This window comes from Mastigoproctus giganteus, chromosome 5 (assembly GCF_048544385.1).
Source record: "Mastigoproctus giganteus isolate SK-2022 chromosome 5, ASM4854438v1, whole genome shotgun sequence".
Lineage (NCBI taxonomy): Eukaryota > Metazoa > Arthropoda > Arachnida > Uropygi > Thelyphonidae > Mastigoproctus > Mastigoproctus giganteus.
The window spans coordinates 178,325,319-178,349,616 of NC_143579.1; the positions used below are offsets into that span (position 1 = coordinate 178,325,319).

General features: G+C 39.3%; 1 protein-coding gene across 1 annotated transcript in view; it reads left to right on the forward strand.

Moving 5' to 3' along the window:
- LOC150085872 (kinesin-like protein KIF12) overlaps positions 1 to 24,298 on the forward strand; it is a 168,551-nt gene that overhangs the window by 72,111 nt on the left and 72,142 nt on the right. The window contains exons 6-9 of the mRNA XM_090373549.1: positions 1,556 to 1,625; positions 16,079 to 16,222; positions 19,631 to 19,763; positions 22,045 to 22,287. Of these exons, the coding sequence (XP_090229675.1) occupies positions 1,556 to 1,625; positions 16,079 to 16,222; positions 19,631 to 19,763; positions 22,045 to 22,287 (590 nt within the window). The remainder of the gene's footprint in view (positions 1 to 1,555; positions 1,626 to 16,078; positions 16,223 to 19,630; positions 19,764 to 22,044; positions 22,288 to 24,298) is intronic.

Genomic DNA, 24,298 nt, shown 5'->3' on the forward strand with positions numbered 1-24,298 from the left:
GTCCAGTGGCGCGTTATCCTATAGGGAAAAAAAGACATCTGCCTAGGGCCCCAATCAGAGGAGGGCCTCAAAATTAATGTTTCAAAAACTCACTGCTGTTTTTACTAATATTTTTAAGTAATTTTTATCGGAAGTTGAACTTTCTACCTGCCAAGGTCAATGAATTTTACTTACTTGAAGATTAATTGGAAAATTAGTTTTTTCCAAAAATTGTTTCACCGATTTTGATGTAATTTTATATTTAGTTCTTATGTCATATAATTTTTGTTGTCAAAATAAAATGAAATTGAAAATGTTCTTTATTAGTTTTTTCTTTAGAGGGGCCCCCAAATTCCATTTTGCCTTGTGCCCCTTGAAGGTATAACGCGCCACTGTGTCTGTCACAAAACCAAATCAATATAACCCTCCACTAAATAGCACAATACATCAGACAGTTTAGCCCCAGGAGATATCCCACTAAATCCATCTAAATGATCTTTTCCCTGAAAAATTCACCTACGCGTATTCAACAAATGCTTCAAAGTATTTCCATCCCTCTTTCTGGAAAACATACTGATTTAGCGGTGCTGTTTGATTCAAAGTTAAGGTTCCAAATATGCAAATCAAAATCTGTAAGTCAAGATGGATAACGAAGCAGAACGTCAGAGATATAGCTGCACCCCGAAAATATGTTCAAGCAATGATGTTTTCTCAAATGTTATATGCAGCTGAGATCATCTTATATGCAGCTGCAGATTTCCTAAGGTTTTCAAATGACAAGAATTATCACCGAGAAATCCTCAGAAAATTGAATATAGAAATATTATGGTAAAGTGTCTTCTGATCACAACTTATCTGTTTGTTATATGGAATAAGTAACACACTTAAATGGAGTTTTGTATATCTCGTCGTCATCTAAGTAATGTGATTTCTCATTGTGTAATTTTAATGTAAGAAGTCAATGTTCTGTTCGGTTATTTCAAATTGCGCCTTTGCTATATATGTAGAGGTTATAAAGCGTGTGTCCGCACATTCCCCATGCAGCTAGAAGCTCTTGTTTCTGACATTAGATTAATTAAATGGTTTTGGTTTGTTAAACCCCTGGCATGTTATGGGTGTTATTGTATACAACAAACTTTCTATAAAAATTTATTGTTTACAAACTAGGTTGAACTTTATTGGGCTAACCCTGTATAGGTATGGGGAGAGACAGCAGTTTACAAAAGAAAGTGGAAAGTGTGAAAATAGCAATAATATTCACTAAGTGTATAATTAGCCCACTTACTGTATGGTAATATACTGTAACCATCGTGTGACTGTAGATTTGCATTTATTAAATTTATTATAATGATCGTTAATCTATACCTCCCCTCTCTCCTATAAAACGAACTCCTCTAATATGGCGATATTCAAATAAGTCTCCACATATTCGCAATTATAAAATAAATGATCCATGTTGGAGATAAAAAAGATATACTGTGTGTTTAGCCGATGATCGTTATGATAATATGATGAACGCATGCAACTACTTCAACAAATATTTATGCAATTTAATAGATCTATTTTTCTCCCCCAGGTTTGCCTGTACAGTGTTTGCTTACGGACAGACAGGAGCAGGAAAAACCTTCACACTAACAGGTTTACAGGTTAGACATAATCTGATTAATTGGTTTAAATTAATTATGATAATCAGTCCACTGCACGATCTAAATAACAGTCTCAGTAGTGACTTGTAAACCAAATACATTGACCAAAACAATTATGGGATCACTGCCCAGTGTATCGATATCCATTGTGTTCGCAATGACAGCAAACGTTCACGGAGTTAAGTGCAGATGTAACTTATCAAATTATTCAATAGATACAGGAGAACACGAGAACATTCACATTCAGGTGGCATTCAGGCGGCGTAACATCATTTCGTTATACGGTCGTATACCCGACCGTTTCACAGACACATCTCATTCGTGAACTATATCTGTAAAAGATAACACATCTGTCGAAACATGCCATTCCTGTGGCTGTTCCTGGCTTATATCCTCCATCATTTTCACAGATATTATCAACAGTGGGCCCAGGTTCTAGACATAGTTTGGGTCATGGATCCTGGATGACTAATCCAAATCCCCAGTATCCGACAGTATCTTCAGCATGTTCGGAATCAGTTAAACCTCCTTTTGCAGTACCACAATCTTCGTCATCACTGCATCATCATCAGAAAAGTGTCAACATTTCTTCTTTTGATGCAAGCAACAACAGTCACTGATAAACAGAATTGATCTGTCGATTATCGTATAGAAGCATCTGAAAATCAGTTGCTTCACTACTCGAACAAATCCGATATCTCAGGAAGATTTGTCCGAGTCTACCTCTTGGACAGTCATCGAGAAGGGAAATGCTGAAAGCGATTTCTAGGACAGGTTCCTTCCTCAGCAAATGCTCAAGCAAACCCAGGCACTTGACACCGACCTGAACAAATTCGCTGTTGACCGGACTTACCGGAAAAAAAATTATGACTAGCAGGACTAATCAGCAGTGAATGATGTGTACCTTGCATCTGTTCCTGTCTGATTGAGCTGGTGCTCTTATCTCGATGTTAAGCCAGCTCGATCAGACCTAACTCTCGTGAGGAGTTCTGTCCTTTGTATTAAAATATGTTTTCGTTAAATATACAAATTACCTTTTTTTGTAAATAATTGTTCGATTATCCCGGAAGTATCAGGAGGCTGTAAACCTCTGGCTTTATGGCAGTGAAGGGCAATACAGATTATCTCTCTCTCTCTCTCTCTCTCTCTCTCTCTCTCTCTCTCTCTCTCTCAGACTACTACAACGCTAAGGCTAAGTTATAGCATGCCTTGGTGTGTCACAAAGCATCATCAGTAGGTAAAGCAGGTCACAGTCGTAGACCGTCAACAACACCGATGCAAGGTCTCTCTCTCTCTCTCTCTCTCTCTCTCTCTCTCTCTCTCTCTCTCTCTCTCTCTCCACCTCCAAAACGACGCTTAAAACGCCAGCCCACTTACTCGCAGTAGTGACATGGACATGGGTGTCAACCCAAACCATCCGAAATCGTCTGCACAGAAATTGCCTTTATGCCTGGTGTGCGTATTTCACCGAGTGCCTGACATCGTAGGGCCAGAGGAATGTGGGCACTCGAACATCGCAATTGGGCTGATAAGAAAAAACGCCATGCACTCTTCATATATGAGTCCAAGTACAATATGCAGTTGGATTCCGGTCGGGTCCAAGTGTGGCGTAATTAAAAACCAAAAACAAACGAGTGCACATATATGAAGAGTCAGTTGAGGTAAAATCTTGCGCGCTATGATCTTTCCATATGCAGGTTCCGTACGCGAATAGTTTCAATATGTTGTAAAATGGAGGCATCGTCTGTTCGGATCGTTCTACCGGTGTCCATCCTGAATCCCAACAAGCGCGTTTGGGACTACCGAAGAAAATGTACTCCAGCTGGTCCAGACTGTCCAGAGACACTTAATCATGTAAAAACAGCAGTTACACGAAAGTATAAGTGCTGTTTGTGCACTTACGCAAGAGTGGGGACTGATTCCCCAGCTACATAACGATAACTTTATTTTATCGATGTACCGCAGTACGAAACATGTCTAGAGGGTGCTGGGAGGCCATAACCACACTAAAGATTTTCTGTCCAAACCATCAAATGGCCTTTATTTATGTCTTCAATTTTACCGTTGACACTCGCCGCTTTTTGAACCAGTTCAATGCCTCAGAATATTCATTCTATGTACAGGCTGCTTTACTTCGTGATACAGAACACTCCGCTAAGAAGAAAATTAGCAAGCATACTACAGTTCCATGGTCGACAGCTGAATTTTCCACTCTGCGCAAAAAAGTACACAAACCATGCAGACACTTTCAACGGAGAAGGTCCTGGCCTGAACCAGAAGTCACCAGACTAAAAAATATTTATAAAGGCCAACAGAAAGGATATGTAAATACAATTGCAAAACAAAAACTTGCCTCCTGGCTATACTTAGTTCACTCCACAGGAAATTCTGATCCCTGGGGTCTATTATATAAAATTAGCAAAAACAAGTTTCATTCTCATGAAGTGTACAACACTGCAGTGAACAACGATACAGAAACCACTAACTGGAATGACTCGGTTAATGCCATCCTGGATCGCTTGCTTCCCCTAGACGATCTCACCACAGAAACTCCAGAACAAATATATATTAGGAATAGCAACTCAACCTACCACTCCTCATATGAAACGGATCTCTTCACTCTTCCCGAGCTAAAGTTGGCCCTAAGCAAAATAAAAATCCACAAATATCCAGGGTTAGAGATTGTGGAAAATGATGTAATTCTCAAATTTGCTGAAATCTTTCCAGAAATACTTCTATGTACAACAGATTTTTTTTTTTTTTTTTTTTTTTTTTGTTAGTTGTTGGCGCATCGGCTTCTGTGGCCATATTGCACCTCCCAAAGTTTTTGCATTTTCTACTCTGATCCAAGCCCGAGGCGAGATTCGAACCCGCAACTTTTGGGTTGCAAAGCAGGCACTTTGCCCACCCGGCTAGCCCGGTCGGCCCGTACAACATTTGTTTTACTGAGGGGAATTTTCCTAATCTCTGGAAGGTAGCTTTGATCAAAATTATTCACAAGCCTGACAAAAATAAATCTGATCCCAAAGCATACAGACCCCTCTCTCTTTTGGCCAACCTTGGCAAACTATTTGAAAGATTGTTAGCACCCATAGTAGCAGATTTAACTGAGGGTCAAAACTTAATGTCTCCAGTCCAAGTTGGCTTCAAGAAAGGAAAATCCTGTGAAGACGCCTTGGTCTCTTTAGTTAACCACATATCAGCTTCCAGGGTTAAATATGAACTGGCCATATTCATTGACTTCGAGGGAGCTTTCGATTCCCTCTGGTGGGAGAACGTTCTCAATTGTCTTACCAAAGCCAGGTGCAGGTGCTCTCAGCAAATATTCCAAGTTATTAGAAGCTACTTCCAAAATAGACTCATACAAGTAATCTCGAAACAGCAGTCTCTCTCAAGGACCATCTCAAGAGGATGTCCCCAGGGATCAGTTCTAGGACCCCTCTTCTGGAACATAGTTTTGGACAGTTGGCTCATGCAAAAACCTGACAATATCTCTCTGCCTTCGCCTACGCCGATGATTTGGTTCTTCTGATTCCAGGTCGATTGCGTCTTCAACTAAAACAATCAGTCAATATAACTCTTTCTGAGCTAATCAAGTGGTCTAGTACAAATTCAGGGAAACGGGGAATATTTTTTGTAATAAAGATAGGTGGAGGAGAACCAGGGTATGTCTGCCGGGAGCAACTATTGATGATGTCACCAACAGACTGTCAGATTTTAAAGGGGGTAAAGAAAATATTATAATTCATGTGGGGACAAACGATATTAAACGTACACGATCTGACGATTTGTTGGAAAAATACAGGACCATGCTGAGGAAATGTCGCGAGCTAGGCCATAATGTCTATGTGTCTGCAATTCTGCCCAGACACGATAGGAGGGATTATATGTTAAGAGCCTTGTGGATTAACTCAAGACTTGAAGGAATCTGCAAGGCTTTAGGGGGGAAATTTCTATCAGCATGGCCCACACTTGTAGGTAGAAGGAATTTGTTTTGTAGAGACGGGATACACTTAAACAAAGGTGGCGCAAAAGTTTTTGCCAGTATTATTGAGGATACCTTAAAGGTTCAGGGAAACTGCTAGTTAGGGGGGATGTGGGTAATACTGACACGCGTTTATCTGATAATATTGGTCAAAGTAACTCTTGCACATACCTCAAGAGTTCTTATCTGTTACCCCAACTGGACGTATTATCTAGATGTTCTGGGGGCACAAACGTTTCACGTGGGCGGGTAGCTAATGCCAGGGAAGAGAGCCTAAAAAACTTCAAGGGTTGTGTTAGGGTTGTTAAATATACAAGAACAGTAAATCTTAATTGTTTATACAGTAACGTTAGAAGTGTCGTCAATAAAATGAGCGAATTCGAACTGCTGGTTAAAACAAGTAACGCGGACATAATAGGGCTTACAGAGACGTGGTGCCACCCGGAAATTGGGGATGATGAGTTTCAGTACGGCTTGTATAATGTATTTAGGAAGGATAGGTTAGACAGAAGGGGTGGTGGGGTAATGCTTCTTATCAGAAGCAGCCTGAGTGCGACGATAGCTTTCCCGGATTCAGACGTTTCACATGCTAGTATAGAGTCTGTATGGTGTGAGATAGTTGGAAACAAAGGTATAATGCGAGTAGGAGTAATCTACAGACCAGGTGATTGTGAAGATTATGACAAAAGCCTCTACATGCAAATGGAATGGGCAAGTAAGCGTCAATGCCTTATTATGGGTGATTTCAATCTGCCTCTAATTGATTGGAGTAAATGGGAAGGAAACTCGACATGGGGAACAAAATTTTTAAATCAACTAGATGACTGTTATTTGTATCAACATGTCAGGGAAAATACTAGAGAAAAGAATATCCTAGACCTCATCATCACACATGAATCAGATGACATAACAGGGCTGACAGTAGAGGAACCAGTAGCAGGAAGTGATCACGGAGTTCTACGGTGGATGATGACGAGAGAGGTAGCAGAAGTAAAAGGCAAAGGAATGGGTTTTAATTTCAGAAAAGGAAATTACGATGCCTTAAGGTACTACATGGCCTCTATTAACTGGGTAGATATCGCGCCGAGAATGAATACAATTGAACTGTGGTACGCTTTTAAAACATTAATCACAGATGCCTTGAATGCGTATATACCATTAAAAAAATACTCCACGAGGAGGGTTCCAAGTTGGATGACTAGTGAAGTTACCGCATTACTTGAGCAGAAAAAGGTGGCATGGAAAGGTTACAGAACAATAAAAAGTACTGAAGCCTATAACAGCTACAAGGTGATGTGTAATAGAGCCACAGAAAAGGTTCGACAGGCAAAGGCAGTTTATGAGAAATCACTAGCAAACAGAGCAAAGAGGGGGGATAAAGAATTCTTCACATATATAAATGCCAAGAAGAGCAGGACAAACCAGATCGGACCTTTATGTAAGGGAAAGGGGATAGTAATAAATACACCAGCTGCCGTTGCAGATGAACTCAACAGTTATTTTGCATCGATATTTACAAATGAAAAGCCTTTTGTGGCAAAGGGAAATTGTGGGAGCGAAGTTAAAAAATATGTAATTAATGATATTGAAATTTCGCAAGATTATTTAATGAAAAAACTTTCGAGCCTACAGACCAGTAAGGCTCCTGGAGTTGATGGAATATACCCTATAATCTTAAGAGAGGCGGCAAGCGAGTGCATTGAACCATTGAGGCTAATTATGCGAGCATCATTAGACTCTGGGGAGATTCCCTTGGATTGGAAAAGTGCAAATGTATCTCCCATACATAAGGGTGGCTCTAAAAGTGAAGTTGGAAATTATCGACCTGTCAGTCTGACTTCAGTAGTAGGGAAAATCATGGAGGCAATGATCAAGGGTGGAATTCAGGATCATTTGGATCGAATTGAAATTCTCAAGGATACTCAGCATGGTTTCGTAAAGGGAAAATCATGTTTAACAAATCTGGTTCGCTATTTCGAAAGGGTCACTCACGAGCTGGATTTAGGGAATAATTTCGACATTGTTTATTTAGATTTCAGCAAAGCTTTTGACTCAGTCCCACATGAGCGGTTGCTTTATAAGCTGGAACAGGTTGGAATCACTGGGAAAATCCTTAGATGGATAGAAGGATGGCTTCAGGGCAGGAGGCAGAGGGTTGTGATAAATGGCTATTCCTCAGATTGGGTTGATGTAAGAAGTGGGGTTCCCCAAGGATCAGTATTAGGACCACTGTTGTTTTTAATTTTCATAAACGACATTGATGAAGGGATAGAGGGCGTGATGTCTAAATTTGCAGATGATGTTAAAATTGGGAGAGTAGTTAATGATCACTGTCAAGCTGGGCTTCTTCAGAGAGACCTAGATAGACTTCAGGAATGGTCAGAAAAATGGCAGCTGTGCTTTAATCCAACAAAGTGTAAGGTATTACACCTGGGAAACAGTAATCCCAAAAAAACTTATTCACTTGGTGGAGTTCAACTAAAGCCAGTACTGGAGGAAAGGGACTTGGGTGTTACGATACGGTCAGACATGAAATTCTCTGAGCATTGTAAACAGGTTGCAAGGAAGGCCCATGGTGTCCTATCGATGATCTATCGAACTTTTGCAAGTAGAGATAGGGACGTGATAATCCCATTATATAAGGCTTATGTTAGACCACACTTGGAATACTGTGTTCAAGTATGGAGACCGCACCTGAAGAAAGACATCGAGCTTCTTGAAAGGGTGCAAAGAAGGGTAACTCGCCTGGTGAGATCGGCAAAAGGGCGGCCTTATGAAGAAAGACTTCGAATATGTGGGTTGCAGAGTTTGGAAACTAGACACCTTAGAGGAGATTTGATTGAGGTGTTTAAGGCTCTGAGAGGCATCAGTAAAATGAATGAGGACAAAATTTTCAAGATTATACATGATGCTAGAACTAGGGGACATAAATTCAAGTTACGGGGGGAAATGTTTAGATTGGATTGCAGGAAGTTCTATTTTAGCCAGCGAGTTATAAATTACTGGAATAAGTTGCCTTCATGAGTGGTAGAGGCCGACAGTTTGGGGAAATTCAAAGGGCATCTGGATAGTACTTTCGGGTAAGGGAAGCACATAGGGTGATAGGTTTAATTTCCTTTTTATTTATTTTTTATTTTATTTTTTTTTATTTATTAATTATTATTATTTAGTTATTTATTTATTTATTTTTTTTTTTTTTTAGTTTTTATCATTGTTTTGTTCGGATTTTTTTTTTTTTTTTTTTTTGGCTGGTGCAGCATAAGCCATAGGCTTTCTTGCACCAAGCGGCCGTTACTAATACTAATACTAATACTAAATAAACTGCGAATATCTGCCACAAAAACAAAACTGATGGTTTTAAGGGCAAATTACAGAAGACCTCCTAATACAAAGGTAGACGATAAGCAAATCCCTTTTGTACCTGAATTAAAACATCTTGGCGTAATTTTAGATGACAGGTTAACCTTCTCCTCTCATATTAATAACATCGCCTCGAAGATTAAGAAGTTCACTGCAGCAGTTATCCGCATTTCCAGATCGGACTGGGGACTAAATAGGAAGACTCCATTACTATATTATACAGCAGTATTCGTACCAATAACAACATATGATTCGGGAGTCTGGTTCCATAGAGCCATTAATGTTAAACTCCGTTCCAAACTCATCTCCATTCAACGGATTATGCTGCTTGGCATGCTCCGGGCCTGCAGGACAGTGTGCTCTGCTGCTCTGCAGGTCCTTGTTGCTGGAGTCTTACCACTAGACCTGCATGTCATCTTCAAAGGATTATGCTATCGTCTAAAGCACAGAGTTCCTGGCGAGATTCTCAGCATCTCATGCAACCTAACTGCTAACATCAAAGACGAGAAACGGAGAATTTGGAATGAACTTATCAATGTGTGGCAATTACAATAGGATTCCAGTACTACTGCCCAGTCACCCGCTCGTTTGTTCCTGCAGTTACCTTCCCCCTCAACAAAAACGTCCGCCAATGGTTTTCTCACAGCTTAACAACATCATATATACTTACTGGGCACGGCTCCATCAACTCCAAATTATTTCAATTTGGCTTGTCTGACACCAATCTATGCTTATGTGTGCTGAGGTAACCTGGACGCACATTCTGTATCGCTGCAACCTGTACCACGACGACAGATCTACACTGCAAACTGCTGTCAGCAACTTTTCTGAAGGAAATGAAGTGGCACTGACTGAAAATTCCCAATCGTTCTCAGCTTTACAAAAATTCTGCTCTGCTGTTTTCACCAAAAGAAAGCAACTCTTCTCGAGTCTATCATCATCTCAACAACAAGGAACCAACCCAACACCTGCAATGACTATTGATAACTCTAAAAACTGATATCACCTGCCATCTACTTTTTTTTTTTTTTTAGTTGGTACCCCAGTTTGGGCAGCTGTGGGTACGGGATTAGCTAGCACCCACTGGTATAGCACTAACTCCAGTGGGTGCGGTTTTTCGTTCTTCCTAGGACAGAAAAAGGCTGCTGTCTTGTGGTTCCTGGTGCCACAATTTATAATTTATACTTTTGATTAGCTGCGTGATGTGATTTGCTGTGTGGACATGTTACATGTTCGTTTCACTTATGACATTGTAATTAACATGATTCTATGTATATCATTATACAGGGTGTCTCAAAAATATTGGTGCAAACATTTAGGGGAGGTAGGTAACATCTAAAGGAACGCGAATCTCATAGGAACCCATAACCGGAAACGTCACGGGAAAGTACTAGCAGGGGCACAAGAAGCAGAAATGACAAAAGACAGTAATTAGTGGCAAACATTTATTTGACATAATATTAACAATGGAGTACGACATGGATGCATTTCATGATGTTACAACAGATGCTCGAAGGTTCCACCATGAGACGCGATGCATGCGTGACACCGACGCAGCATGGATTGGCGGACACGGTCGAGCACACCTGGAGTTTCTTTGACAGTAGCAGCAGCGCAGACGAGTCTCGCCACGAGATCCATTTCCGTCTCCACAGGCGATTCATACACAATAGATCTGAGGGGTCCCGCCAGAAAGAAATCAAGGCTCGATAAATCAGGTGAGCGTGAGGCCAGACAACGGGTCCACCACGACCAATCCATCGATGCCCAAAACTCCTGTTCAAATGGTCACGAACACACCTTCCATAATGGACAGGCGCCCCGTCATGTTGAAACCAAATGTTGCGTCTCACATTTGCTAGAACATCGTCAAGTAATCCTGGTAGAACTTGTTCAAGAAAGATCCGATTTTTAGCGGAGTTCATGCGGGATGGTAACAGGTATGGGCTGACTAAGCAGTCACCGACGATACCTGCCCACACATTTATTGCGAAGCGATGTTGTGCCGCATGGGGGCGCACACCGTGTAGGTTGTCGTGAGCCACACATGAGCATTGTGCTGATTGAATAAGCCTTCCCGAGTGAAATAAGCCTCATCCGTGAACAAAACATAGGCTGGAAAATTCAAGTCTTGAACACTTTCTTGGAGAAACACTGCGCAAAAGCCGCACGTGCAGGATGATCTTGGGGGAGCAGTAACTGAACCCTTTGGAGATGAAAGGGGTGTAAGGAATCGTCGTGCCAGACACGCTGTACACTGCAACGAGACACTCCTAAGGCAGAGGCAACGGCACGTGTGCTGGTAGTAGGATTATTCTGGACGGCATTCAACACACTTTCTTCCAAGGCGGAAGTTCACGTTGAACGTGGTCTGCCCGCACTACTCCTGTTACCTCTAAATGACCCATAATCGCACAAATTTTGATGCACACGCGCAAACAAGGGGTGGTCCGGTACATGTCTGTCTGGGAAGCGTTCTCCATTAATTCGTTGAGCGGCTCGTCCATTGCCCTCTGCTAATCCATACACTAGGTGCATGTCTGCCAGCTCACAGTTCGTATATCGATGCATGCTCTTCGTGCGGCGACTACTGCTTGAATGAGTAAACTAGAAATTTTCCCTCTCGCGAACTGATGAACAGCGCCGTGTACCGACTTACGGTGACGTTTCCGGTTATGGGTTCCTATGCGATTCACATTCCTTTAGATGTTACCTACCTCCCCTAAACGTTTGTACCAATATTTTTGAGACACCCTGTATATATCTTTTTTTTTTTTTTTAAGGTCCTAGCCACTGAAATCTCAGGAAATTAAGTGGCAGGACCTGCCAGAGTAAATCTTAGTCTACTGGTGTTTCCTGGTCTGCCTCCACGGGGCGAAAGTGGGGCAACGTTGGGCCTCAGTAGGGATCCAGCGGCTAACTGACCAGATGAACAACGGTACACGACACTACACATGTACAATATCCATACACTTTTAAATCTCTCGCATTTTCAGTAAATTGGCATACTCATCACAACGCAAGAAACGCGGGGATGGGGGAAACCCCTGGTGCCGCTTGACACCAAACACACTTTACACTTTATCCAAAATGAGTTAATAGAATGTTTAGGTATCAAATTAACAAAAGAAAAGTGTTACACTCAAAATTAATTCAGCTCCATTCTATTCACTAATTTGGGATACTACTCAAGATCTCACAAAAAAGATCAATTAACTGTTATTGTACGACATGTTCACATAATTCGCGAAGAAAATGAAAAATCCAAAGATTTTGAAATTAGTGAAACGTTTTTAGGATTCTCTGACATGAATGATCATTCGGCAAAAATGATGACGGATAATATAATGAAAATATTACACAAACTAAATATTCCCATTGAAAAATGGTCAGGGATATGATGGGGCTAATGCCATGAGTGGGGTTTATAATGGTGTGCAGTCACATATTAAAAGGATCCAACCAAATGCAGAGTACATTCATTCTGCAAGTCACAATTTAAATTTAGTTATTAATGATAGCATAAATTGTGTAATAACGTTTCATCATTTTTCGACATTCTTCAAATTTTGTATAATTTTTTTGGAAATGGTACAAAAAGATGGGATCTTCTTTCTAAATTTACTGCGGAATCTGAAGTTACATTAAAAAAATCGAACCCTACTCGCTGGTCTGGTAGATTACAGTCACAATTTAAATTTAGTTATTAATGATAGCGTAAATTGTTGTAATAACGTTTCATCATTTTTCGACATTCTTCAAATTTTGTATAATTTTTTTGGAAATGGTACAAAAAGATGGGATGGGATCTTCTTTCTAAATTTACTGGAGAATCTGAAGTTACATTAAAAAAACTGAACCCTACTCGCTGGTCTGGTGGATTACAGTCTATAACAGCTGTGAAAGTTCGTTTTGTGGATATTATAAAAGCTTTGACAGAAATGAATCTTAAATCAACTAAAAAAAGGAGACCGAGACTAGAATAATGAAGCAAATGATGGCATTTGATTTTATTTTCATTTGTATATTTTTGAAGAACGTGATGTGAGAAATTAATTATGCTTCAAAAACTCTAGGAGGACCTTGATGAATGTACTTCTGAATTGGATCGAGTCAGTAAAAATTTAAAAAACATTCGACCTTCATACGAACAAATTCAATACGAATCTGAGCAAATTGCCAAGGAGTTCGGGGTTGATCCCAAATTTGAAGACAAACGACAACGTAGAACTAAAAGACAGTAAGATGAATTAGCTTCAGATTTTTTGTTTGACAAAAGAGATCAGTTTTTTTTTTAAATCAATGTTTTTTACTGTTTGAACAAAATTATAATACAAATTAAAAATCGTTTCAAACGTATGAAGTTAGTATAAAATTATTTTGCAATACTAGAACCGAAAAAAATAATATGCCAAATGCTGATATAGTGAGTGTGAAAATCTCATAAAAAAAGTACTCATCTGTACTCTCTCCCCAACTGCCGATTCAATATTGTAATTTAATCACACTTGTTTAACAAAATTTATCAGCAGACGTGTCTATCAGACTATTTTTTATTTGACTTTTCAGAAATTTTTACTTTATTTATGTTATTTTTTAACCTGCCAGCTGCCTCTGCCGAAAAAGGTTCATTTAGTAAATTACGAATAATAAAAGATTATAAAAGAAATGCTATTGGTCAAAGTAGACTGTGCAATTCTGGCTATTGAGCATAAATATGCCAATAAAATGGATTTTATTAATGATTTCGTAAATGTAAAAGCGCTAAAAGTAAAATTTTAAATTTTTTCGTAAATTTATTAGTTGTAGTATAATTTTTTATGTTTATCAAATTGTATTTAATAAGTAGTATCATATTGTAATATTAATTTTCATGTTTTTGATGTTTGTAAAATTATAAAGAAATCGTATATAAAATACATATTTATGTTATTAAAATGATTCAACATTTTTTTTATATTAAACCTAATTAAAATTTCTTTTAATAAAAATAAGAGGCCCAAAATGATTTCTTGCCTAAGGGCCCAAAAAACTTAGCTATGCCAATGGACCCAGGGATCCCAGCAGAACATCGCCCAAGCATGACACCGTCACCACCTGCTTGTTTTCGTTCCACGGTGCCAGACACCATCACTTCCCTAGGTAAATAACGCACACGTAACCGGCCGTCCACGTGGTGCAACAGGAAACGTGATTCATCGGATCAGACGACCTTCTTACAATCACTCGAGGTGCAGCTTCGATGCTCGCGTGCCCATTGTAGGCGCTGTCGCCAGTGGATCGTGGTTAGCATGGGCACTCGGAGCGGCCTGCGGCTACGCAGCCCCATTTTCAGCAGGGTTCGATGTACTGTGCGTTGTGACACATTACTCCCGTCACCAGCATTTCAATTACCGGCTACTTTCGTCACAGTCACCCTTCTGTTGCCACGTACCATCCGGGAGAGCCTTCGCTCACCTCGAGCATCGATGAGCCGTGGTCCAACATTTCGCTGGCGGTTTGTGGGTTTCCCCTCTTCGGACCACTTTCGGTAGGTACTAACCACGGCTGACTGTGAGCATCCCACCAGCCGTGCCGTTTCGGATATGCTCTGACCCAGTCGTCTGGCCATTACAATTTGGCCTTTGTCAAACTCGCTTAAGTCCTCTGCCTTTCCCATCTGAAGAACAAGAGTAACACTGATTAATGGAGCTCAGTATCAGGTGTTTTATATACCCTATCCCGACCTGCGCTCGCACCGTAGTTCACCTGCAGTTGCTTCGATTTGCATAACGACTCGCTGGTCATAATATTTTGGCTCATTGGTGTATGTATATAGTGGATTTGCCAGTTTCTGGCTAGGGGCCGCTTGTTGTTTTGTTAATAAAGAAATAACCACACTAAAGTCGTTGTCCGTGCTACATGCTTTCCACAATGGTAACAAACTGTTCCTATAAGCTGATAGGAGCCTACTTTGAGTCTGTTGTTATGTTCCAATAAATCCGCAATTACTGTTCGCTCTGAAGTTGCTTGGAACGTTTTCGGCATACACTAATCAGAACTTAATTTCAACTACATTATGAGACACATATGTTGTTATCATATTTATACAAATATCATTTTCACATGCTGTGATCCCTAAGTGTTTTGACCAGTGCAGTTTATGTAATTGAATCTCGACGAACGGTTTGTGATATAACACTCCATGCAAACAATCCTATTTATAATTGGTTGGTTATTTAGAATAAGCACAGTGTGCTAATCTCGTGAGAAATCGCATATTTAAAAACAAAATATACTGTTTGATTTTCTAAATTCCGGTTGTCTTTTTCCAGTTGAAAAACTAGTTTCTCGGATGAAAAACAATGCATTTTAATACTGTTTGAGCGGTGTGGCACGTAGATAATGGAGATATAAAGAGGATGAAGTATTTTTAACCTACATGAGATCTAAATATTTTCTTATTTCCGGTTGGAAATTACAAATAGAAATCAGAAGATTTGTGGCATGTCCCTAAACCTCATCAGTGATTACTGTCCTTGTAACGGAGTAGAAAACGACAGCAATCACTGGAGTTCTAAGAACATACCACGAAACATCTGATTTTAATCCGTATATAATTTCCAACTGGAAACAGATATTTATATCTCATATAAGTTAAAAGTACTTCACTTCAAATCCTTCTTTTAATAAACCGTGCATTCCTCTCTCAAGATCGATAATTAGTGAAACTTGTAAAAAAAAAAAATAAATAAATAAATACAATAATATCACTTTCATCTCGAATGGGAGAAATGAATGTAAATTTTTTTCAGTACGATATGACAAATCACTGGTTGTAGCCACAAGCCACTGCCAGGACGGAAATAGCTGTTCCACAATCATATAGGTTACGATTGTCTCCGTTCCTGGAAATCACTTTCATTCTATATTGGTTATATGAATTCGCAATATCAATCTGCACAAAATTTATTCCTGCTTATTATAGAGTTGTGAATGAAAATCGATTTTTTACTTAACTTTAGGACAATAATAACGATTCGTTTCTATAAATAAATAGTATCTGCATATCATTCAATGATCAAATTATTGCAAAAAAAAAATTCTGAAAATTTGTTTTTTTCCGCAGGGAGATGACTGTTCTGCTCCCGGAGACAAGCAAGCTCCAGGTATTATACATTTAGCATTTGCCTATCTCTTCAACCAGATTCAGCAAAGATCAAACCAAGAATATATAGTACAAGCATCCTACCTAGAGGTTTACAAAGAACAAGTAATTTCACTTCTTTTTAAATCTGATGTGTGTTCTTAATAATATAAGAATATCTATCTAAAGAATAAATGTTATGGTACATAAGAGACAGTGGTGTCTATTTCGGTTAGTGTTCTAGTCGTTCTATATTATAATCCAGTACCTTTAAAATTTCGAATTAAAATTAAATTATTCCTACGCAGAAAACTTTGAAATTTTTCTAATAGTAAGAAACTACACGCATTATATTTTAAGGTCACACCGTTGAAAAAAAAAAAGTTTCGAATTCCTTCTCTGATGATAATCAGAGAAGGAATTCTATCTTTTCGTAACTTTTGTATGTCGATCACATGTCAGAAGGTTTAAATATATACATGTTCTTTGCAATTAAGTCCAAGGTACACGTTTGCTCGATTCTATTAACTGGCAAGTGACTATACCAAAAATTATCTCATATGGTTAAAAAAAAAATTGACTATGACCAAATAGGCTTTAATAATATCAATCTGCCTGTGAAAAGCACCTGCTACAAGTTTTCTGTGTGTGGAGAATGGAAGCTTGTTCCACTGCTCTCGTAAGGCTGCAATTATCTCTCTGCTTGAATTAGAATGTCTTATTTTGGCAACTGTAGCTTCAAATCATCCCAAAGGTATTCAGTTGCATTCATATTTGTTCTCTGGGATGCAAGTGGCGAGTCAACATTATTCTCCTCAAACTACTATTGTACTGATCATGCTTTGTGACACGGATCGTTGTCAAGTTGATATAAATATGGTTTCCTCTCCATGGAATCATCATAAAATAAGGTTCAGGAAAAACCAGATTTCTCCTATACTGGGATAGGATTATTGCTGGTTTGGCATCAATAACCCTATCAGTAACCACTTGTTTCGTTTCAGCCAAAAATAAGTAAAGACTGACCTTTACTTATTTTTGGCATGAATGAATCTCGATTTACATTGTTTTGTAAAGACTACAGGGCTAGAGTATGGAGGCACCAGCACGATTCGATGGATCCATCATGTATCGCCCCTCTGTACAAGCTTTAGGAGGTACAATAATTGTGAGGAATGCTTTTCTCGTGGCATGGCCAGAGGAAAGAACGATCAAAGACTGCCAATATTCAAGAAATTTATCACTGAATTTTAATGAAATACCTGCAAATGCTTAATTTTAATCTTGAAATAGATGGCCACTTTCAACATAATAATGCCACCATCGCTACAGCCAGAACTGTTTCTGAGTAGTTCGGGGAACATCATGATGAATTCAATCAAATTCCACAGTCTCTGGATCTGAAGCCTCAATGAAAATCTGCGGGACACATTACAAAGTGGTATATGGGATGCTATACTGTCGGCTACCACCATCACTGACAAGGAAATAGCCGAAAGGTAATCTCATGTGATTTTAAGCTATTGCTTTAGTAATAGCTTAAACTTACATACGATACCTTTCAGCTGTAGCTGAGCCCACGCCTCAAATTCAAGCAGTAATTCATTGGGTCCTATTAATTATCTTGATTCAGTTTCTAATAATTTGAATGAATTGATTTATAAGTCAAGCTGTCTAAGAAGCTATTCTTAAACCTTTCCACGTGAAGGAATGCTTAATTAATTATTCCTTGATTATTACCGAAATAACTTAAACTGAACTTGAATCCACCTTACCATGGAATATTGTTCCCACAAAACTGGGGCGGGCGGCCCCCAAAACCTCTCTCAGGCTTCTAGATTTCATTCAGAAGAGAGCAGTTAAGTTAATTAATGGCTCATCTCTAACAGAGTCTCTCCACTCTCTGACTCATAGACGTACTGTTTCTGCTGCATGCCTTTTCTACAGATACTTCCATGGGCACTGTTCTTCTGAATTGGCTTCTATAATTCCCGCTCTCTCTTTCAAAACAGTCCGAACACGTGCCGCCACCATCCATTTACTGTCCAACTTCAAACTCACAGAACCAACTTTTCATCTTCCTCGTTTATTCATTCAACTGCCGTTTTCTGAAACAACCTTCCTTCATACGTATTTCCTGAAAATTACAGTGTACTGTACAGAAGTTCAAGTCTAATGTCAACAAATATCTTTTTTCGTCTTCTCAACCTCCAACCCAAGCACGTTACTAAATACTATAGGTTCTAATACCTCTCGTGTTTGGGGTTTTAATTAATAAAAAAAAAAAGAGGAAATATCTGAAAGATCTTGCAAAAACCTTAGTTTTTAGCGTGAGTGAAGCACCGAAAAAACTAAGGCTATAAAGTTTCAGCATATTCTATGTGTACCTGCGTGTATCCTTTAGTGGGTTTGTCTGTCTGCAGGACGAAAAATCCGAGTTTCTGGGAGAACCATGTAAACATCACCCAACAGCTCGGCCACGTTATGAAAAAAGCCTATAAAGATTCGTCCCGTCGAGACGGAATCTGCACCTTATCTTTTCCCCCACGAGCTAGAAGGGCGATGATCTACTGTGCTAACTACGAGGATAAGTCACTGCGAAAAGCAGTCTTTTGCAGTTTTACATTTCTTGTAGAGATAACTAGTACATGTACCCGAATCAAATCAATATACTAGCCGAGTCCGCGTGAGGGATCCACACAATATTTTAATTACGCACATTTTTTACTTGCTTTTTTAGCATTGAACATTGAACATTGATTTCATCTTTGTTTAATTTATTCTTAAATTTTAAGTACTACGTTTAATGGCTTACTACTACACTAGTATTCACATATTTTTCTATTACACCACTTTCCTTGCAACTATTATGTATTTTGTGTCTAAGATGCACACAAGGATGGGGGGTTCTCCTTGTTATGTTTTACAAAACCATCGCCTCGGGCTTGGGTCAGAGTAAAATTCAAACACTTTGGGAGGTGCATTATGGCCACAGAAGACGATGCGCCAACAACTAACAAAAAAAAAAAAAAAAAACCAATCACAAACTGTTATATTTTTGCTAACTTTCAAGGTTTATGCCATGGCTACTAACCATTTGAGATATTCATCATTATTGAAAGTAATATTCAGTTTCTGAATGTCACTAGCGAAAACACCTGGCTAGTCTCCCAGAAAGCTATAAATCATGCTAGCAGGTGATTTAAACTACGTGTTTTGTGCAGAGCCATTACTTAGGAGTTCTATTGCAGGTGCTTTTCTTTTTATCTCCGCATATATTAAGGAATCCCAGGAAAGCTACTGCGCAATCAAGATTAAATAGTCGTCACCTGTTTGAAGTGTCACGAGTAACCTGACGTAGAATACATGTTATTCAAGACCTGTGGAAAAGATATTCACGCCGAGTCGATCAAGGGAATTCGATATATGACGATACCTATAAACCATGTTATAACAATTTAACTTCCAAAATCCTGAATATGGAATCAGAGAAACAAGCAATTACTCTTATGCTGTATACTGTTTCTCTTGCAGGTTCTCGACTTACTTAATCCTTCAACCAAAAGTCTCGCTGTTCGGTGGTCTAAGGATAAGGGATTCTATGCAGAAAACTTATTTGTCGTTGAATGCGAAGATGCCGGGGATCTGGAGGGAGTTCTGGACGAAGGTAGGCATTGCTGAAATTAATTTTATCACTTGGTTGTTTTCGAAATCTTTGGTACTTTTATTACAAAATATCCATTTAATGCTAAAATGCTATTTTATTATAATATCAATTTCTAGACGCTTTTATGCGAATACATAAATACTATTGTAATCCGGAGTGCTTAGAAATATTGCAACGCTCAAGTTCTCCACCTGGTCGTTCAGCTCAAAACCCACACGATCCGAATCTACGTTGTCTTCAAATGAACACTGCTTTGTAGCTACGAAATTTACGGCTGCGAGCCTGTAGTTAGTGTGCAATATCGCAAGTAGGGCAGTTGCTGATTCGAGTCTGTACGCTGCCGCGAAAAACGTATACGGACTATTGAGAACTGCGGCGCCAAAAAAAAAAAAAAAAAAAAAAATGGCTGCCCTTAATTCAATGCGCATCCAGTTACGATGAAGCTGTAAATTCTCGTGGCCTCACCATTTCGAGAATAAACGAAAATTATTTATCTTACGATTTCATGCATGCTACCAAAGGCATTGGCAAAAGAGTTGCTAGACTGCTGGCTCCATCTATCCTCACAAATACGAACACTAGCGTTGCACATGCAGTATCGTGAGAAAACGTATGTCTCAGGGCAGTTCTGCTATCGCCAACGCGCATTTACTGATTTTCTTGTGAAGGAAGGTATTTCAGCGGCAGACATTCACGGGTGAATAATGCCAAGAGTAAGGCACCTGCTTCGATTCTAGCAATACATTTGTAGGAATGCGGGTTAAATGCTTTAAAGAAGGAAACTGCCATGCCGATAGCCCCAATGACATTTAGCAACCAGCAAGAAGTCGATGTCATCGCAGAAGCAATTAAGACCTTCGAAACAATATCGACATGATCGATATGCCTATTTTGAGGATGCATGCAATCCTCACCTGAAAAACCGACTAACTCTGCCACGGTGTGAATAAAGCACACAATTTTTTCTCCCATCGCGAATGAAATGCTGTCAGCTTCTGCTAGAGACCGGAATGAACTCGTATTCTCTACACGGTGGAAGAAAGCAGTAACACTATCCATATCATTTACAAGATTCTCAATGAGAAAGATCAAAGGATAACAGTTAAGGATACCACAGCACTTCTCTGAATAGGATACTATACAGTACAGAAGTTTAGACGACCTCTGAATATCACAAAATGCGCTTTCTATGGGTCCTCGCTCGCTCTCGTACAGCCGAAAGATTTAAACTCATTTTACGCGTTTTATGCTTTCCCGTACAGCTGCTTCGGTGAGACGCCGTAGTAGACAAGGTCTTCTTGTCCAGTATTGCCATTTCAACCAAAACACAAAACCATAAAGAATGGAACAGCATCATATCACCATTCAGAAAAATACAAGGCCAAAAGCAGTAGCCTCGATCTACAAAATTTTAAGAAACCTATAATCCGCACTGCCTCTCTGGCAACGGTGGACATTACGAAGAATCAATCCAAATCCGGTTACCGTAGTTCCAGTATTATAAACCTATAATAGACTAGTTGGATATATCAAGCTCTAGCCAGAATTCCAATTTTAAGTTTTTGAGTGTCTTTCATTCTTAAGGTATTTAACAAAAAGAAGCAGATCGAAAACGTTATACATATTTTCTGTGCATTTTGTAAATACAGTATAGTCAAACAAGCAGAATACAGCCCGCTATTATAAATTTGTTAATCATGAACACAATGATTATCAACTTTATGATATTTGGACGTTTGAGAAAAGAGGGACTGTCGATGACTTTATTGCACTATAATTAAATTCATTATAAACGGCAAAGAAGATGAACATTTATGCTGTATTTAGCCAGCAATTCATGTTTTTGTTGTTGTTTTTTTTTTTTTTCACAAAGTAACATTAAAGAATCAGTGTATTAGGTTTATACGAGAAAACTGAAAATTCTACAGTTGACCTGGTCTGCCGTTTTACTGGATAAAAACTCGAATATTGGGGGAAGGGGCGGAGAATCCCTTTCCCCAGCCCGAATAATTATCATGGTGTTAAACTCATAAAATTCCTTCCTACTAGACAAGATTCGAACCTAGGCCTTTTCCTCACGGGTGGAAAGACAGCGATCACAACCACTATGCTAATGCAAGAGTTGTACATTTTTGTCCGATTTACATTAATTGAATTGCGAAGACAATTTTGTTGTAAAGTATAAGTAAATATTTTGTTGTTTTGCCTAATTTTGCTTTAAAAGTGCATTAAGTTCATAATTCATTAATGAGGTGTTATTCAAGACCTTTCTTTTTTTCAGGACGCAAAAATCGACAGGTTCGAGCACATAATATGAACGAGCATTCAAGTCGGAGCCACACGATCTTAATCTTAACGTTAACTTCTGAATCTCGTGACTCTGAAGATCCAACAAATTTCATCCGTCGCTATGGAAAGTTATTTTTAGTTGATCTTGCAGGATCTGAGAAAACCAAGAAAACCAACAGCCGAGGGGAAACGCTTAAAGAAGCCAACAATATTAATAAGTCTCTTCTAGTGTTAGGTAAGAAAGTATTTGATGATTCGTAATAGTCACAATAAAACCACGAAAGAAAGTTTTATCATTTTTCCTTTATTTTGCAACTATCCTTCCACCTGCAACTAGGTGGAAGGATGGGATCAGTGAACTTTTGGGCGTGACATTTTGCGATGCCGCTCGTATAGCATATAATCGATGCAGTTGGAGGATTTTGTTGGTGACCACAACAGCTCCTCAGGGAACTATGTGACTGGAAGAAGAAGAACCAATTTCATAATTAAAATGGTCTACTAGTTTTCTCACATATAAAAATTTAAAAGCAATAATAACCCCAGTCTTCATTACTCAGCTTCACACTACCTCCGGAGAGCCTCGAAGGTCAGCACTGGATGCTATTATCACTCAGATATCACTATAATAGAAATTTTAGTGTGGGATTTCTGTCCTATGCTGATGATAAAACTTTTCAAAACCATCAAGGATAATTTGGATTGCTTGGACATGCAAGGAGCTCTTTCGAGTTGAATGGCTGAGTCAAAACGTGGTATTCTAATGAAAACAATTTAATATCACTATCCATAAATGAACAGCATATATTCCATCATCCCAAGAAATCAAATGTGATCACATACAGGGTGTCCCAAAAAGACCTGGACAACTTTATAAATTCATTACAAAAAGAAAAACAAGTTTATTTTTTAAAAAATATATAGCCATCGACAGACCAACTCAAAAAAATTATTTTTTTACCATATTCAGAAATTTCCATATTAGACCCCTTTGTAGCAGAACAATGTCTAGCTGATACTCGATCTCCATCCGAGTACGTGCCAGCATGCTGGGATCAATAGTCACTATAGTGGTTCCATTCTCGTTGGAAGTTCCACAACGTTATGTACCTTTGTTCTGTACATCATATCTTTCATAAAGTCTGGTGGGCTAATATTCGATGAACGTACTGGTAAATGTATAAGTGTAAAGTGTGTTCGTGTCAAACGGCACCAGGGGTTTCCCCCATCTCCGCATGGTTTTCTTTGTGGGTGTAACAGATCACTGTTAAGGATTTAAAAATGTATGGGATTTGGAAGTATTGTGTTGTGTATCGTTGTTCCTCTGGCCATTTAGCCGCTAGACCCCTGCTGGGGCCCAACGTTGCCCACACTCAGCCCCGTGGAGGCAGACCAGGTACACCAGTATTATAGTTATTTACTCTGGTAGGCCTGCCACCTAATTTCCTGAGATTGTAGGGGCTAGGGCCTAAAAAAAAATTAAAAAAATAATAATAATAACGCGATTTTAAGGGGTGGTTCGCTAATGAGGTTAAATGTCGGAATTGATGCGCGATTTGGCTGTTATAATTTGGAAGTTTATTTAAGTTTTTGTCGTGTGGGACGTACACTGATGTATAGAGAGAGTGGAGGGAAAGACTGAAGACTGGAGGGGAAAGACAGAAGTATGGGGCCAATAGGGAAGACGATCCCAAATATCAGTGCGGCATGCCCATGCCGCACCAGGAGAAGTAAACGGGGGGACGGCGGGGAGGGGAGGGGACGGGATCGTCCCCTCCCCCTGCCAGGATAGGGAGAGAAAGTGGGCCAGACTAGGTATCCAACCCAGATCGCCAAAAGGCGAGGCGACAGCGTAGCTGCGGTCACAGTCGTGGTTTTTGATTGCCAGTTCAGAATCACTTCAGGTGGGTTACTGCGGTCACAGTCATAGTTTTTGGATGTCCAGTTCAGTGTCACTTCAGGTAGGTTCAGTGTCTCACTAGTCTCCTGTTCGTCTTATGGGGTCAGGAAGAGGACTGATGACTCTGGTCAGTTTGTAGTACTGCTTTAATGTCAATTCAGGTAGTCATATTCGTTGAGAGCATCAGTCTTGTCCTTTTCTTTGTTGGTAATTTCCACTGATCGGTTGTAGTCATGCGATATGTCCATGCTGTAATCTTGAATGTCTCCTCCTTGGTTAGTTTCAATGGAGTTCTTCTATTCAGATGTTTCCGTATTGTTACGGATAGCGATTTCCGTTCTCCGTC